Source organism: Suncus etruscus, chromosome 17 (genome assembly GCF_024139225.1).
Source record: "Suncus etruscus isolate mSunEtr1 chromosome 17, mSunEtr1.pri.cur, whole genome shotgun sequence".
NCBI classification, from domain to species: Eukaryota; Metazoa; Chordata; class Mammalia; order Eulipotyphla; family Soricidae; genus Suncus; species Suncus etruscus.
In genome coordinates, this window is record NC_064864.1 from 27,518,037 (window position 1) to 27,534,993 (window position 16,957).

The 16,957-nt window shown below is 44.3% G+C and overlaps 1 protein-coding gene across 1 annotated transcript; it reads left to right on the forward strand.

The window, feature by feature from the left end:
• Positions 1-2,316: 2,316 nt before the first annotated feature.
• On the forward strand, positions 2,317-11,198 carry RGR (retinal G protein coupled receptor). The gene is made up of 7 exons (XM_049790388.1): positions 2,317-2,395; positions 4,550-4,706; positions 6,489-6,610; positions 7,769-7,922; positions 9,162-9,279; positions 10,612-10,725; positions 11,076-11,198. The coding sequence occupies exons 1-7, from the start codon at positions 2,317-2,319 to the stop codon at positions 11,196-11,198; spliced, it is 867 nt and encodes a 288-aa protein (XP_049646345.1).
• Positions 11,199-16,957: the final 5,759 nt, after the last annotated feature.

Genomic DNA, 16,957 nt, shown 5'->3' on the forward strand with positions numbered 1-16,957 from the left:
TCTCTCTCCCCTCTCTCTCTCTCCTCTCTCTCTCCCCTCTCTCTGCTCTCTCTCTCTTTCTCTCTCTCTCTCTCTCTCTCTCTCTCTCTCTCTCTCTCTCTCTCTCTCTCTCTCTCTCTCTCTCTCTCTCTCTCTCCCTCCCTCCCCACTTTAGAATGCCCTGGGTGCTGGAAGTCTCCTTAAGATTTTTCAGAAAGCTCAAGTTCCTGTGCTTATGGCCCTAGGCAGGCAGGCCTTGCCCTATAAAACCTAACCGCTGCAGATTCCTAAAGCCAGTACTTAGTAAGATTAGCTGATTCTATGTCAAATCTGATTTAGAAATAGTAATTTTCAGAAATGTAGATTCCCAACCTGTCCTGTTTTCCAAGCCAGCATTATCATTTTTTTCTTATCTGTGTCTTCTCCCAACCCAAACATCATTCTTGCCATTTTTATCTATCTTTTCTCCTATTTTTGTTTTTTGGTTGTTTTGGGGTACCGGTCTGTGCTCAGGGGTCACTCCTGGAGTTTTTGAGACTCCTATACCCTTCTCCTCTCTGTAGAGTATAGCTGCCTTTTTCAGTCCTAAATTCTACTGTTGATTCTTTTCTCTCCTGCTTTCTCTTCTTGCTTGAAGTCTTCCATAATTTTGCAGATGTTTAAAAAGCAAAGACCAAGGAAACATTAATGCATGTTTGAAACTTTAATGCAAGACAGAAATGGACAGGCAAGACATTCTGGGCCCTTTGTAAGAAATAGCTAGATTTACCAGAAAGGATTCCAGGAGGATGTGGACTCTGCTTAGCCTATGGGGCACCAAGGCTTGAGTGGAGATAACAAGAGAGACATGAAAAATGGCTATTTATGGACTAGAATTTGTTGCTTGACTAGGACTCCAAAATAACAAGAGATTTGGCTTTTGCTTCAGTTATAACCATTAATCAAAGTGTAACCTGAGGCCAGTTTAAAGTGTTGGGAGCCTCAGTTTTCTCCTGTGAAGTTGTAGAAATTATTACAGATCATTTAGACCAGTGTCTGACCCCTTGAAAGCATTCACTGACCATCAACTCTATTGCTAACAGATCTCTGGACCATGGTTCAATTATTGCATTTGCATTAAATTTCTGAACTTTTGGACCCGGAGAGATAGCACAGTGGTGTTTGCCTTGCAAGCAGCCGATCCAGAACCAAAGGTGCTTGGTTCGAATCCCAGTGTCCCATATGGTCCCCCGTGCCTGCCAGGAGCAATTTCTGAGCAGACAGCCAGGAGTAACCCCTGAGCACCACCGGGTGTGGCCCAAAAACCAAAAAAAATAAAATTTCCGAACTTTCAGATTAGTACTTCCCAATGTAAACTACACCTCATAGATAACTTGCACCAAAACCTCATTTGAGAAATCAGGGTGTTTTTTGTTTTGTTTTGTTTGTTTGTTTTTTCGGTCACTTATAAGAATAGCAGTGCCTCTGCCCCAAACTAGTGACATGGAGACTTTTTAATGCCTGTGTGTAGCTCTGTAGCATATGAAAAGTATAGTCCCAAATGCTGTAATCATGATGGATTTTCTTTATTTTATAAAATTTTTACTGAGATCATTGTGAATTACAAATCTCTCACAGTTGTATTGCAAGCATATAGTGAGAGTGAATCAAGGCCTTTCCCACCACCAGTGTTGACCTCCCTCCACCAGAGCTCATAACCAAGACTTGGCCTTGGTTATGGAGGAATGTTGACACTGTAAAGGAGGAAATTGAGAGAGCCCAGTGATGTGACTCCAGAGCTAATGACACAGTCAAAGGCAGAAATCGCCTCCAGTTCTGAGTTCTTTCTGTGATAGCAGATGACTCCTCACCTTATGCTGTCCCCCACCACATATGAATACACACAGGAGAACGTGTATCCACATGGTGCACACATGCGCCTAGACACTTTGCTCGTCGATGCCTATGGCTTTAGAAGGACCTGGTTCTTGACCAATCCTCAGGCACAGCTGCAGCTCAAACTGACACCTTCACACCAAACCCTCTTACCGTTACATAACGCCTTCCTAATTCCACTCTCACCGGTGCATTCTGGATTCTGGGTCCTTAATCCTGATCAGTGGAGCCGAAGTGAATGAGGCAGTACTGCGCTCCATCACAAAGGCTGCTCTGTCCAAATGATGAATGAATTCCTTCTGCTAGGCCAAGAGGATGATGTGGGAGCAGGGCAAGCAACAGAAAGGAGGCCAGGACCCAGCATAATCTCTTGCATGTGCCTGCACACGGGATGGCCTTTAAAAGCAAGAGTCTGGCCTGGAGGGGCCAAAGAAGAGCAGACCAGCAGGAAAGAAGCTGAGGATGACTGCTCATAACGCCCTACCCTCCGGCTTCAGGGAAGTGGAGGTGCTGGCTGTGGGGACAGTGCTGCTATTGGAAGGTGAGACTGGCAGAATCAGGGCTAGAAGAGTAATCCAGAGGGTTCTTAGCACCCAGACTGCCGCTGGGTAGCTGGCAAGGAGCCATCCCTAAACCCTGTGTCTGGATCCTGGGGTCTGTGGCCCAAGGGATGCAGCCTGCAGGAAGAGGAGGGGGCTCTAGGTAAGACCAGGCAGGAAAGGGTTTGGAGAGGGTCATCTGTCCAGCACAAGAGCAAGAACTAGGCTCTGCCCCTTGCTATGTCCTTCACCAAGAGGCTTAAACTGCTCCCTGGGAATCCTTCTAAGACTTATCTAAGATCAGAGACTTGTGGGCTGAAGAGGTATATGCAGCCCCCTAGATTTCCTTTTCTTTCTTTCTTTCTTTCTTTCTTTCTTTCTTTCTTTCTTTCTTTCTTTCTTTCTTTCTTTCTTTCTTTCTTTCTTTCTTTCTTTCTTTCTTTCTTTCTTTCTTTCTTTCTTTCTTCTTTCTTTCCTTTCTTTCCCTCTTCTTTCTCTCTTTCCCTCTTCTTTCTGTCTCCTTCCTTCCTTCCGTCCTTCCTTCCTGCCTTCCTTCCTTCCTTCCTTCCTTCCTTCCTTCCTTCCTTCCTTCCTTCCTTCCTTCCTTCCTTCCTTCCTTCCTTCCTTCCTTCCTTCCTTCCTTCCTTCCTTCCTTCCTTCCTTCCTTCCTTCCTGTTCTTGGGCCACACCCGTTTGACGCTCAGGGGTTACTCCTGGCTATGCGCTCAGTAATCGCTCCTGGCTTGGGGGGATCATATGGGACGCTGGGGGATCGAACCGCGGTCTGTCCTACGCTAGCGCTTGTAAGGCAGACACCTTACCTTTAGCGCCACCTTCTTTCTTTCTTTCTTTCTTTCTTTCTTTCTTTCTTTCTTTCTTTCTTTCTTTCTTTCTTTCTTTCTTTCTTTCTTTCTTTCTTTCATTGCTCTTTCTTTCTTTCTCTTTCTTTCTTTCTTTCTTTCTTTCTCTTTCTTTCTTTCTTCTTTCTTTCTTCTTTCTCTTTCTTTCTTTCTTTCTTCTTTCTCTTACTTTCTTTCTTTCTTTCTTTTTTCTTTCTTTCTTACTCTTTCTTTCTTTCTCTTTTTTCTTTCTTCTTTCTTTCTTCCTTCCTTCCTTTCTTTCTTTTCCTTCTTTTTTATTTTCTTTCTTTCTCTTTATGCTTTCTTTTCTTTCTTTTCTTTTTTCTCTTTCTTTCTCTTTCTTCTTTCCTTGTTCTTTCTTTCTCTATCCATCTATCTATCTAATCTATTTACTTATTATTCTATTTAGTTATCTTTATTATAATGCTGTCATTTAACAAGCTGTTCATAATACTGTCATTTCAGACATTCACTGTTGAATTACCAACCCCAACCTCCCCAGGGTGACCTTTCTTTCACTAGCCTCCCCCAATTTCCCACCCACCACCCCCTAGCCTTCCTCCTTGCAGGCCTTGAAATGTTGCATATACTTTGTCGTGGTATTCATCTTTCCAGAATTCTTTTCCATGCCCACCTTCCTAGTAAGTGCTCAATTCTGAAGGCAGGGTTCTTATTCAGACCTCACTTCTGATGAGTGGACCCAGGCCTGGGGAAGCCCAAAGAAACAGCAGGTGAATGTCCCACCCTTGTTCAGCTCATGTCTGTAGAGCCCATCCACTTCAAGCCTTCCTCACTGCAGGTGGTCTGGGATGCTCCTATGCTTCTATGCTCCTATGCCCTGCTTGGGGTCCTCCAAAGATTTCCTTAGAGGCTTCACAGCCAAGTCTTAGCTCCACCACTCTAATTTTTAGTTCTTATCCCAAGTTCTCTGAGTTTCCATTTTCTAGTTGTCAATGTCTAAATGAATGACACAGTCCATGACAAGTGCTTAACACTTGGCTCAGGGGCTGACCACAATTATGGTAATGATTATTCTAACATGGACCATGCTGTGCTATGCTAGTTTTCTGCCTCATCTGTCTTCCCACTGGACTGGTAGAGGGCAGGGTTGGGGGCACTTATGATTCTTAATATGTGAGCAACAGCCAGCCCATCTTTCTGCTCTTGGGCAAACTGCCCTGCAGGGTTGTTGAGCCTGAAGGAGGCTTTGTTGATCCTGCAACCTTTTGTTCTAAGCCTTCCATTGAGGGTAGTTGGAACCTTGATACCAGCTTTCACTCTTTTTGTTTTTTTCAGCTCTTTCAGGTCTCAGTCTCAATAGCCTGACCATCTTCTCTTTCTGCAAGAACCCAGAGTTACGGACTCCCAGCCATCTACTGGTGCTGAGTTTGGCTCTGGCCGACAACGGAATCAGCCTGAATGCCCTTGTTGCAGCCACATTCAGTCTTCACTGGTACCATCCTTCACCTGCCCTGGGTTTCAGGGTTTGTCCAGAGGCCTGAGCTCTAAACACAGAACAACCAGGCTGGTCTCATTTTTCATTTCTGAAAACCAGAGTGGGGAAAGGGACCAACAGAACTAGGCTGCGATCAAATTCCAGGCTACCCACAAAAAAGCACAGCTAGTTTCTGGAGCCCAGGAGTGGCTAATACTTGATCAAATGCCTGTATGGATTAAGAACTTGGGCCCTGTATCATTATTGCTTGGGGATAAATCTTGGCTTCACTGTTTCTTTCTTGCTCCTTCTGAAAACCTAACTCAGATGGTGGTCGTATTTGATGATAACTAATGCACGATTAGATACTATTGTAAATACTTCAAAACAAGGTGTGGCACCTAGGAAGTTCTGCAGAAAAGTACTTGTGACAACACACAGAATTTGGGTGTGAAGGGGTTGGAGCCAACACAGCAGTGTTCAGGGATTATTCCTGACTCCACACTCAGGGATCACTCCTAGCAGAGATCCCTTATAGGACCATAAGGAATCAAACCTGGATCAGCTGTGCGAAAGTTTGCCCTACTTACTGTACTATTGCTCCAGACCTATGCACAGGATGGTTATAACCTACCTATAAACAAACCAGGGCTGCTAAGGTGGCCACAGAGGTGTTTACAGAATTATTTTCTTTGTCTTTCTTATATTTTGTTTGTTCTGGGGCCACATCCCATAGTGCTCAGAGCTGACTCCTGGCTTTCTTCAGAGATCATTCCTAGGAGATTCTGGGAAACTTATGGGATGTGAAGGCTTGTATCTGGGTCACTACATGTAATGCCCCACCTGCTGTACTATTTTTCTGGCCCAGAATTGTTGTGTTTGTTTGTTTGTTTGTTGTTTTTGGCCACACCCCACTGAGTGTGTGCTCAATTGTTTTCTTTCTTTTTTTTTTTTTTGGTTTTGGTTTTTGGGCCACATCCAGCGTTGCTCAGGGGTTGCTCCTGGCTGTCTGCTCAGAAATAGCTCCTGGCAGGCACGGGGGACCATATGGGACACCGGAATTTGAACCAACCACCTTTGGTCCTGGATTGGCTGCTTGCAAGGCAAATGCCGCTGTGCTATTTCTCCGGGCCCTCAATTGTTTTCTTAAGTGCACTAGACATGCCTGTTATGGTTGTAGTACCCAACAGCAACATAAATGCTAGCTAGAGCTCACCATCTGGTCTCTTTTGCTTCCTTTCTGATGTGGCCAGGAGTGCTGAACTCTATCCTCTGATTCAGTCTGCATTTGCTATGTGATCTTGGTTAAGCATCTTTTCCTCTCTGGGTTTCTGTCTCCCAACCTTCAGAAGAAAGATCAAAACGTTCCCTTCAGTTATGGTGCTCCTGTCTCTGGATGGAGGCTTCATGCAGAGAGACCCTTTGGTCCAGCTATGGTTCGGTCGCTGGCAGAGGTTGTAAGGACTCTGCCTGCCTTCCAGGGTCTTAGCTCTGATACCCCACTTAGAACAGGAGCTATGATATCCTTTTTGTTGTTGTTGTTGTTTTGTTTTGTTTTGGGGCCATACCCTGTGACACTCAGAGGTTTCTCCTGGCTATGCACTCAGAAATCGTTCCTGGCTTGGGGGACCATATGGGACGCCAGGGGATCGAATCACAGTCCATCATGGGTTAGCCACGGGCAAGGCAAACGCCCTACCACTGTGCCATCGCTCCTGCCCCTATGATGTCCTTTTATTAGGAACTGAGCCCCATTCAGGTAAGACGGTTGGGGTCACTTCTACCCAGTATCTCCCACAGGAACTGGCCCTTGGGCCCAGACGGCTGCCAGGCTCAAGGCTTCCAGGGCTTTGTGACTGCCTTAGCCAGCATCTGCAGCAGTGCGGCCATTGCCTGGGGCCGCTACCACCATTACTGCACCCGTAAGTCTTGGAGGGTTTCATCTGATGAAACTGATTAATTCCCCAGTTTCAAGGAGGGTGGGTGTGAATGTGCATGAATGTGAGGTAAGGGAGGAAAGGCGGGTGGGAGAGTGCCTGTAAATACTCTGGACTATTTATTCCCTTCTAAGGGTATCAGTTCCTTTAAGAGGCCCACCCTGGTCATTTCACTAAATCCCCCGTCTCAAGTAGTGTCACATGAAAAAGAGGGTTTTTAGCATCTGAATATGACAGGGACTAGCAGACTTACAGGAAAGAGTCTAATGAAGCCAAGGGTTGGGGTAGTGTCTACAGACCTGATTTTCTTTGCTGTTAAACACCATGCAATCCTGCCCTCAACCCTAAGATGCTGTCTACAAAGAAAGGTGACAACAATACATAAAGATAGAAGGAAGCTAGGTAGGGCACTGTGAAGTCCAGGAGGGTTCACAAGGGAGAAGAGGTCTCTCTGCTGTTGAATGAGCAGGGAAAAGGATGCACAAGCCTGAGGCAGAGACATAGATGCAGAAATACAAAAGAGCTTAGGTGGTTGGGACTTGTCACAGCAAAAGAACCCTAGGGACCCAGCCTCTGCCATCAACATAGAGCTGGAGTACCCACTCCCAGGCTGAATCTCAGAAGGATTCAGAGCAGAAGATTACCTGCAGCTCTGACCATGCTTCTTGCCTAAAACTGCTTTGGAGCACACTTTTCTCTGCCACCTCCTTTCTGCCATAAATAGGAAGTGGCATAGAGTGTTAATAGGTGCCTCAGTCTTTACAGCAGTCCTCAGAGGTGTGGATTATTATTCCCATTTTTTTTGCAGAACAAAACTGAGGTTCAGAGGGACTTTTTTTTTTCCTTTGAGTCATATCTGGCAGTGCTCAGGGAGGGGTTACCCCTGTCTCTATACTCAGAAATCACTCCTGGCAGGCTCAGGGGACCATATGGGATGCCGGGATTCGAACCACCATCCTTCTGCAAGGCAAACACCTCACCTCTATGCTATCTCTCTGGCCCCTCAGAGGGACTTTTGACTTGTCCAAGGCACTAATAAATGTCAGGGCCAGGACTTAGAATAATTTTTGTGAGAAATCTGACATCCTCCCCCACCCCACCCCCTGCCTTTTCTGCTCTCAGTCACTCTTCTCTGTCCTGCAGGCAGCCAGTTGGCATGGGACACGGCCATCATCTTGGTGCTCTTTGTGTGGTTCTCCTCTGCCTTTTGGGCAGCACTGCCTCTCCTGGGCTGGGGCCACTATGACTATGAACCACTAGGGACATGCTGCACACTGGACTACTCTAGGGGGGACAGGTGAGATGCCCAGAGTAACTGCAAGCTCCCCTCCACAGAAATCTGAGCCCTTAGGACAGCAATGTCACCACTGAAAATCCAATTGGACCCCATTCACATTTTCCAGTCAAATAGAATCATAAAACCCACAAGTTGTCAGAGGGACTGAGAAGAGCCTGTTCAGGGGCTGGCCCAATACAGGAATGCTGTGGCAACAGAGAGGCCTATTTGGGGATTCCCACATTGAGCTACCAGCTTATGTCAGTTCCCAGCCACTATACCCCCCATGACCTCTGCACCTGCTTCAGCACAGTCAGCAGTCCTGGCTCTGGTTTCCTTTAGTTTCTAGCAGGAATATGTCTTGGATATGATTAATAAAAATATAAATTCCCTGATCACAGCAGATGTGCTGTCAGCCAACCCCTGAGCCAAGTCATGGAAAGACAAACTTGAATGCACAGTAGCCAGACTGAAATGAAATGAAATATATGCCAGATTCTGACCCATCCTGAGGTATTGGGGAAAGGTTGGCCAGAGTTTTTAGCTTCTTTTAATTTCAGTGAGTCCCACTGAGCCACTCAGCTTTACATGTCTTCTCATGCATTGTCATAAAGTATGTACCCCTGACGCCAGGATTCTCCCAGGAACCCACTGGAGAACATTAGGCATGGTCTATGTCCCTCTGGTGTACTCACTGAGATATTTCCCATGCTGGTGTCCACTCTTTTAGGAAATGCTTCTTCACCCCCATCTCCAAAGTGGCATGACTCCTTCCTTCAAAAGATGGGTATCTGCTTCTGAATGATTTCATCTGCTCTCTCCCCTGCCTTGCCCAGCACCCAAGCTCTTTCTCAATTCAGAGATAATCCAATGTTTGTGAAGGTCCTTTCCTAGTCTCAACCTATAATTCTTCTGGGATGTTCCTTGTTTGTGGTTCATTGAGTCCATTTGCTAAATAACTTTTCCCATAATCAAGTATCCAGTTGTCCCTGCCTGGGACACACAGAGAACAAAGCTGAACTTTTTTTGCCCTGGAGCCTTAAAGAGGGTCATCTCTTAGCTCAGTTTCCAGCTCCCAAGTCAAGTGCAAGAAGGTACAAGTAACAACCTGGCTCACAGGGACTTCTGCTGGGACCCTGATGTTCCAAGGCTCTGCAGACTTGTCTGTTGGCCTCTGACTGCCCTTGAGCAAAAATGGGTGAGTCCTGAAGGGCAGCTGGGAAGCCCTGAAAGAATATTATTTTCTCTCTCTGCCTGAAGAAACTTCATCAGCTTCCTCTTCACCATGGCTTTTTTCAACTTCCTCCTGCCTCTCTTCATCACAATCACATCCTATGGCCTGATGGAGCAGAAACTCAAGAAGACAGGCCATCCCCAGGTAAGAGCAGAGACTAGGGTAGGAGAAACTCCTCTTGGGAACATCAAGTCATATGAATGATGTCACAGATAACAAGCAAGGGGTTGCAGTATTTTGCATGATCTGAAGAAAATGCAGCTGCATAGAGCACAGGTGCTAGACAGAAATTCACCTTCCTGTAAGTGGGAGTCACTGAGCTAGAGGGAAGGATGCAGACACTACAATCTTATCCAGACCTTAGAATTCTGAAAACCTGTATATCTGCCAGAAATCCCACTTCAACTATGTCTTCACCTTCATTTTGAGGATTTCAGGGCTGACAAAAAATAACATTTTCTAAAAATTTAAGGTGAGGTGTGGTTGGAGCAATAGCACAACAGGTGGGACATTTGCCTTGCATGAGGCCAACCTAGGTTTGATGCCCGGCATCAAATATGGTCCCCCAAGGCTGCCAGAAGTGACTTCTCAGCACAGAGCCAAGAGAAATCCCTGAGTGCAGCAGGTATAGCCCCCAAACAAACAAATAAAACAACAAGAACAACAAAATTTGTGATGAGTGTTAGGGATTGAATACAAGTCTTATATATACAAGCCACATGCTCAGCCACTAACCAAGATGCCTGACCTAATTGTTCTGAGCTATTTACCTCAATCACAAGCACAGGCTGTTACCTACAACATAGACTCATACCTACAAGAACATTCCTTCAAGGAAAAACAGCAGACTTCATAATAAGCCCCAGCCATCTCTGAATTCCTGCATTGACATTCCCTTAGCCACAGTTTTCCTTTAGCTTTGTCACCTGGACAATTATTAGCAGATGAGTCATCTCCAGGCCCAGAGATAGAAAAGAAAATCATGCTAACCAGACACTAGGGTGACTTCCTGTGAGTTCCGTCATTGCATCTTTGCAACCATGGTCTAAGGAAGGCCTTATTATCCCATGTCACAGACAAGAAAACAAGCTGAAAGTGTTTGTTAAACACCAAATAATGAGTCTGTGAATTCTGGGACTCCACAACCCAAGGGGCTGATTTTTTTGGTACTGTATAAGGGAAGCAAGCAAGCACTTTATTGGATTCCATGAAGCTGCTGCCTTAGTACTTTTTGTGTGAGCTAGAAAGAAGATAGTGACAAGGTCTTTTAACTGGAGACTAAGATTTCCCCCAAGGTCACAAAAGGAGGGTGAGCAAGTCTATGTGGCAAAGTGGGAACTTACATCCAAGGACTCCCTGCTGACTACTCATTTCTTCCTGTCCCAGGCTCCCCCCAAAGGGTGCATAGACTACCACAGTTTGAGAAGCCAGGAGCTCAAGCACTCAGACTTTCTGTCCTATGCTGATGTCCCACAGGTGAATACCACGCTGCCTGCCAGGATACTGCTGCTCGCCTGGGGCCCCTATGCTCTCCTGTACTTCTCTACAGCCATCATGGGTGGAACGTTCATCTCTCCCAAGCTGCAGATGGTATTATGACTCCCCAAACCTTCTCCCACTTGGTGTCTCATATATATTTTTTGCTTTCTGGCCTCCATGTTCATCTCTTTTTCTCCCTCTTCTTATGCCCTATGTGTGTTTGTCTCCTGCATTAGGAGGGACCCTCCTTGACACTGCTTGGGCCTCATGAGAGAGGGCGAGAACAGAAGGCAGAAAGATGGCAACTGAACACACACTGCCTGGGTACAGGGGCTGAGCTGCCAGGGTTCAAGTCAGGCTGAGAAGCTGCAAAATCAAAACAATAACAATGTCTGGGTGTTATCTAAGAGAGAAATAGAGGTTTTAAAGTTTCTTTTCTTCATGTTTGTTTTCTGCCACAGATCCCTGCTCTCATTGCCAAAATGGTGCCCACAATCAATGCCCTCCACTATGGCCTTGGTAGTGAGATGGTGCCGAGGGGATTCTGGAGGTACCTCTGGCTACGGGGGCATGAGCAGAAGTGAGACCTGTCAGCCATGCCAACAGGCTGTTCGGACCCAAACCCATCACCCTGCTCCAGCAGCCCTGACCTGCAATCTCAAAAGACCAGCTCCACACAGACCCCAGCATAGCCCTAGAGTCTGGATCCAGGATTACTGGGAGTGTCCAGGCTGCATGAAAGATGTAACTTTGGATCTGGATGGATCTGCACAGAAGTCCAAAGACTTTTGAAGAAAGCCACTTTCCAGGATGTGACTTAGTCTGAATGTTCTAAAATGACAGTGATGGAGGGTCTTGAGTACTTTAGTGGTAGTAAAGGTGAGTAACTGTAAGTCAGGCCCATAGCCCTTAACACTACGGCCACCATGTTACCTAAGCTTTACTAATGATTAAAAACAAATAACTTTTCAAAAGCAGGCAATATGCATTCCACCTGGAATCATCAGCATCCAAACTTGGGCTGTTTAATTCCTTTCTTTATCTTCATGGCCCCCCCTCTTCTCTCATATTTTCCAATTAAACATACTTTAAACATAAATGAAATCTATTTATTTTAAATAGAACATAAAAAATAAATAAAATCTAAAAAGGAGCTTTACTGGGGTGGGGGGCTGATCCACGCTCAGTAGTATTCAGGGGCTATTCCTGATCCTGTGCTTAGAGGCAATTATATGCAGTGCTGGGGATTGAACCAGAATTGAGGTGGCTGCATTACAAGACTAACATCTTAATAGCTTAATTTCTGTCTCTAAAAGGATCTCTCTAACCAGCAGTATCAGGAAAATTAGAGTCTTACCCAACTCCCCAAATATGCACAAAATAACAAAACTGAGAGGATGAGAAGATCCAGTCTTACATGGGGAGCACAGACAGCATAGGTTGAATCATGGCTGCTGCCCCTGTGTGCTTCTCTGCTGGGAGATGGCCATGCCAAGTGGCCTGACTGTAGGAAAGACCCATCCTGTTAATTGAGCCACCAACACACAGCATAGACAGTCAGCTCCACTGTCAACCCTAAAATGTCAGGATAATTGATTTTAAATTCCAGAGGTACAAAGAGGTGGCCCCTGAGGACAATTTCCAGAACTCAGATGTTCTACCCTGTGCCCAAGCCATGTCTCTCTTTTGTCCCCATCTTTTCCTTGTAGATCCCCTATCTGGTGTGTGAGAGTCACACTGGTTTTCATGTCCCAGGGAGCCATCTTCACCTTCTACAGAGTCACATACACTGAGTAAGGCAAGTGCCCAAGTCTGAGAAAGACTTGTCATTTAAGGGGAAATGGAGGGGCTGGTGGCAGAGAACTAGGGGATGCTGGCAGTAGAGAAAAATCTAATGAGAAGATAGCAAAGTCAAAAACTCTGTCCTTTGGTAAAGGACAGCTGAGGGCTGGGCTACAGCCAGGATTCTTTTCAGTGTAGCTATCTAGTTTCACCAGATATTTGTGAGTTTGATATAGTTGCTGGGGTGGGGGGAACTTAGCAGTCAATAGCAGAAATTAGGGCATAGCTGTGTCCCAGGGAGTGGGGTCAGATGAACACAATTATACATACATGTGTGTGAAGCTAAACCCTTAAAATTCAATAATGCTGTAAATCAATGAGAATTCAACAGGGACTTTTTTTTTTTAATAAATAAAGGAGGTATAAAGCAAAGATAGGAAGGACATTTATTTCCTTTCTTTTGTTGAAAGTCTTTCCTGCAATATAAAACTACTCTTCCTCAAGCTAACTCAATCAGTCTTGCTCACGAGCACTCACTGAGTGCCCGTGAGTTTGGTTTGTCCATTTGCTTCCACAAAATTATATCCCTAACTTGCTACATGTAGCATGTTTCAAAACCCCTTTCTGATATGGCTGTTTAAAGGTTCTTCGGGTTGACCCAATAATCTAAATGTCACCAGGAGTTCTAAATGTAGACTCATCAATATGGAAAGTCCCTGCTGTCACTCACTGCTGGGACCAGCCTCTGCTCATAGTGCCCCCCAAGGCAGGTCAAAAGCCCTCTCTGGTTCCATACTTCCACTTGTCAAAGTAGTGGCTTCCTCAGATGAAGATTCTTAAATACTACTGAAAGTCTGTATCTTGGGCTAGAGCAAGAATAGTGAGTAAGGTGTTTGCCTTGCAAGCAGCTGACCAGGCTTCAATCCATAGCATCCTATATAATTCTGTGAACACTACTAGAGTGATCTCTGAGCATAGAGCCAGGAGTAAGCACTAAGTACCACCAGATGTGGCCCAATAACAAAAACAAGAGTACGTGCCTTATGGTTTTGGAGAGAAGCCTTTACAGGAGTAATGATGATCAAATGAGGCGAGAGTGGGCCCTGATCTGATGATGTTTGTGCCTTCCTATGGCAGAAATATCAGAAGAGCTCTGCATCTTTATTCCTGTTCCTAGGCATCTAAGAAAGGTCAGCTAGGGTCTGCACACCAAGGGAAGGGAGTCCAAACATCTGTCCTGTGGTCATTTTCATCATGAATGTACCATTAAAGACATGAGACAATACAATTAAGTTGATGAAGACACCCAGGCTGCAGTGCCTGGGTTAACTCAAGTCACCCACTTCTGGTGCTCCAGGTTTTATGATGCTTAGGAAAACGTGTGGTGCAATGATTAGGCCCAGGTTTGCCACATGCAAGGCAGCACTTTAACCTCTGTTGGGGCAATTTACCACAGTAAAGCAAATCCATTAACCCCGTTAGCCTCAATGAGTTGGGGATAGGGGTTGGCAACAGATAATAAGGCAAACAGATAGGCAAGGAGACAAACATACAAGGACTGTCCAAGTTTGAGGTCACCTGGACAGCCACATTGAGCTCACAGACCAGCCAATTTTTCAATACAATATCACTCATCCACCTTACCTCCCAACACTTGAGTTATTGTTTAAGGTGACAGAGACTTCAACAGCAATTCATAAACACATCAAAATTCAATGGGTATTGAGTATAAAGAAAACCCTGCTACAAGAAATAAGAGAAGACACGCGGAAATGGAAATCCATAACCTGCTCTTGGATTGGCAGGATTAACATGATTAAAATGGCAAATCTCCCCAAAGCATTGTACAGATTTAATGTGATCCCTCTCAAGATACCCATGTCATTATTCAAAGAAGTGGATCAAACACTTATGAAGTTCATTTGGAACAATAAACACTCACAAACAGCTAAAGCAATCCTTGGAAAAAGGAATATGGGAGGCATTATTTCCACAACTTTAAACTGTATTACAAAGCAATAGTTATCAAAACAGCATGGTACTGGAAGACAGACTCTCAGATCAGTGGAATAGGCTTGAGTATTCAGAGAATGTTCCCCAGATATACTGTCTCCTAATTTTTGATAAAGGAGCAAGAAATCCTAAATGAAATAAAGAAAGCCTCTTCAACAAGTGGTGCTGGCAAAACTGGTTAGCTACTTGCAAAAAATTGAACTTAGACCCTCAGCTAACACCATGTACGAAGGTAAAATCCAAATGGATTAAAGACCTTAATATCAGACCTGAAACCATAAAGTATATAGAATAACACGTAGGTAAAAACACTTCGTGACATTGAGACTAGAGGCATCTTTAAGGAGGAAACAGCACTCTCCAAACAAGTGGAAGCAGAGATAAACAGATGGGACTATATTAAGCTGAGAATCTTCTGCACCTCAAAGGAAATAGTGCCCGGGATACAAGAGCCACCCACTGAATGGAAGAAACTATTCACCCAATACCCATCAGATAAGGGCTAATATCCAAAATATACAAGGCACTGACAGAAATTTACAAGAAAAATATCATCTAATCCCATCAAAAATGGGGAGAAGAAATGAATAGACACTTGGACAAAAAAAGAAATACAAATGGCTAAAAGGCACATGAAAAATGTTCCACATCACTAATATCAGGGAGATGCAAATCAAAACAACTATGAGGTACCATCTCACACCACAGAGATTGGTGCACATCACAAAGAATGAGAACAAGCAGTGCTGGCGGGGATGTGGAGAGAAAGGAACTCTTATTCACTGCTGTTGGGAATGCCGTCTAGTCCAACCTTTATGGAAAGTGATATGGAGATTCCTCCAAAAGCTGGAAATCAAGCTCCCATATGATAAAGCTATACCACTCCTAGGGATATACCTTAGGAACACAAAAATACAATACAAAAATTCCTTCTTCACACCTATATTCATTGCAGCACTGTTTACAATAATCAGACTCTGGAAACAGCTTAGATGCCCCTCAGTAGATGAATGGCTAAAGAAACTGTAAAATATATATGTATTATACATATATACATACATACCGTATATACATACAATGGAAGATTATGCAGCCATCAGAAGAGATGAAGTCATGAAATTTTCCTATACATGGATGTATATGGAGTTTATTATGTTGAGTGAAATAAGTCAGAGGGAGAGAGATAGACACAGAATGGTCTCACTCAACTGCTGCAGACCTTTTATCCTGATGAGATTAAAGTGCCTAAGCAAACCTTAGTGGGTTCTTTTTCCCACTGGGAATCAAGCGGGAGCATGAAGAGGCAAATATGAAATATGAATTATGAAATATGAAATAAATGAGACCACACAGAATTACATGGTGAAAACAAGAGGTGAGGCCAGAGAGAGGCTTTATTCCTTGAGTTGGGCCTATATATAGATGGATATTTGGGGCCTAGCCAGGGAGAAAGGAAAAGGGGGATAAACCAATGAGATCAAAGCTAGAATTAGCATATGAAGAGACAGGTAAAAGGAAACCAGATACCTTTAAGGAAAATGGGGGGAGAAAGGGAGATCACAAAGAGAGCTTGGCAGGAAACTTTTGGCGGGCTTTTAGCACTGTCCTCCTTTGTTAGAAATACTGAGGCCTGATTTCTAATAATGGTCAAAAATAAAGAGATAGTTACAGCCACATTTAGAACTATAGCCAAACAATCCACGCAAAGGGTCAACTGATTTGACTACTCTAAGCGGGCCTTTTTGGCAAATAATTCTTTTTCAGGAGTGCACCACACCTAAGAAGGTTAAAAAACACTTCTGATGTGTGCCCTTCCTGAGTGGGGTGTAACACTCAACTATGGGTTTTGAGAAAAATAAAAAACATTTGTGCAATGATTCTCAGAGACAAAAGAGGACTGGAAGGTCCAGCTCATGACTTGAAACTCACCACAGAGAGTGATAGGTGCAGTCACAGAGTTAATTACACTAAGAACCATCATAACAAAATGTGACTGACTGAATGAGGGAAGAATAAAGCCTATCCAGAGCACAGGATGGGGTGCGGTGGGGGAAGAGAGACACTTGGGACATTGGGAATGGGAATGTAGCTCTGGTGAAGATTTTTTATATAAAATTTTTTATAATAATAATTTTTATTTTGACCAAAGTGAATTACATATCTTTCAGAATAATAGTTTAGGTCCATATTGACATGGAATCAGGGGAATTCCCACCACCAAAGTTGTCCTCCCTCCACCCTCGTTCTAAGATATATCCCATATTCCCCTCACTTATCCCCCAGGCTACTAGTATAAGTGGTCCTCTCTGTGTCTAGTTTGTTGTAGATTGAGTATCGATTCTGTTGTCATTGGCTTTGGATTTGGTGTTTAACTTAGTGATCATACAACTGTTTGGTCTTGGTACCCTTCATTATTTCCCCCTCAATTTGAGAGGCAGAACAAGATGGTTCAAGTTATGTGGTTCTGTTTAAAGAAAAAAAAAATAGAATGGGATAAAAAACAAACAAGCAAAAATGGGTTGAGTCCCTCTAGAGGCTATAAATATCA

Coding starts and splice junctions, on each gene's coding strand:
- RGR (XM_049790388.1), top strand. CDS start 2,317: ATGACTGCTCATAACGCCCTACCCTCCGGCTTCAGGGAAGTGGAGGTG. Junction 7,923..9,161: donor GACTACTCTAGGGGGGACAG/GTGAGATGCCCA, acceptor CTCTGCCTGAAG/AAACTTCATCAGCTTCCTCT. Junction 10,726..11,075: donor TCTCTCCCAAGCTGCAGATG/GTATTATGACTC, acceptor TTTCTGCCACAG/ATCCCTGCTCTCATTGCCAA.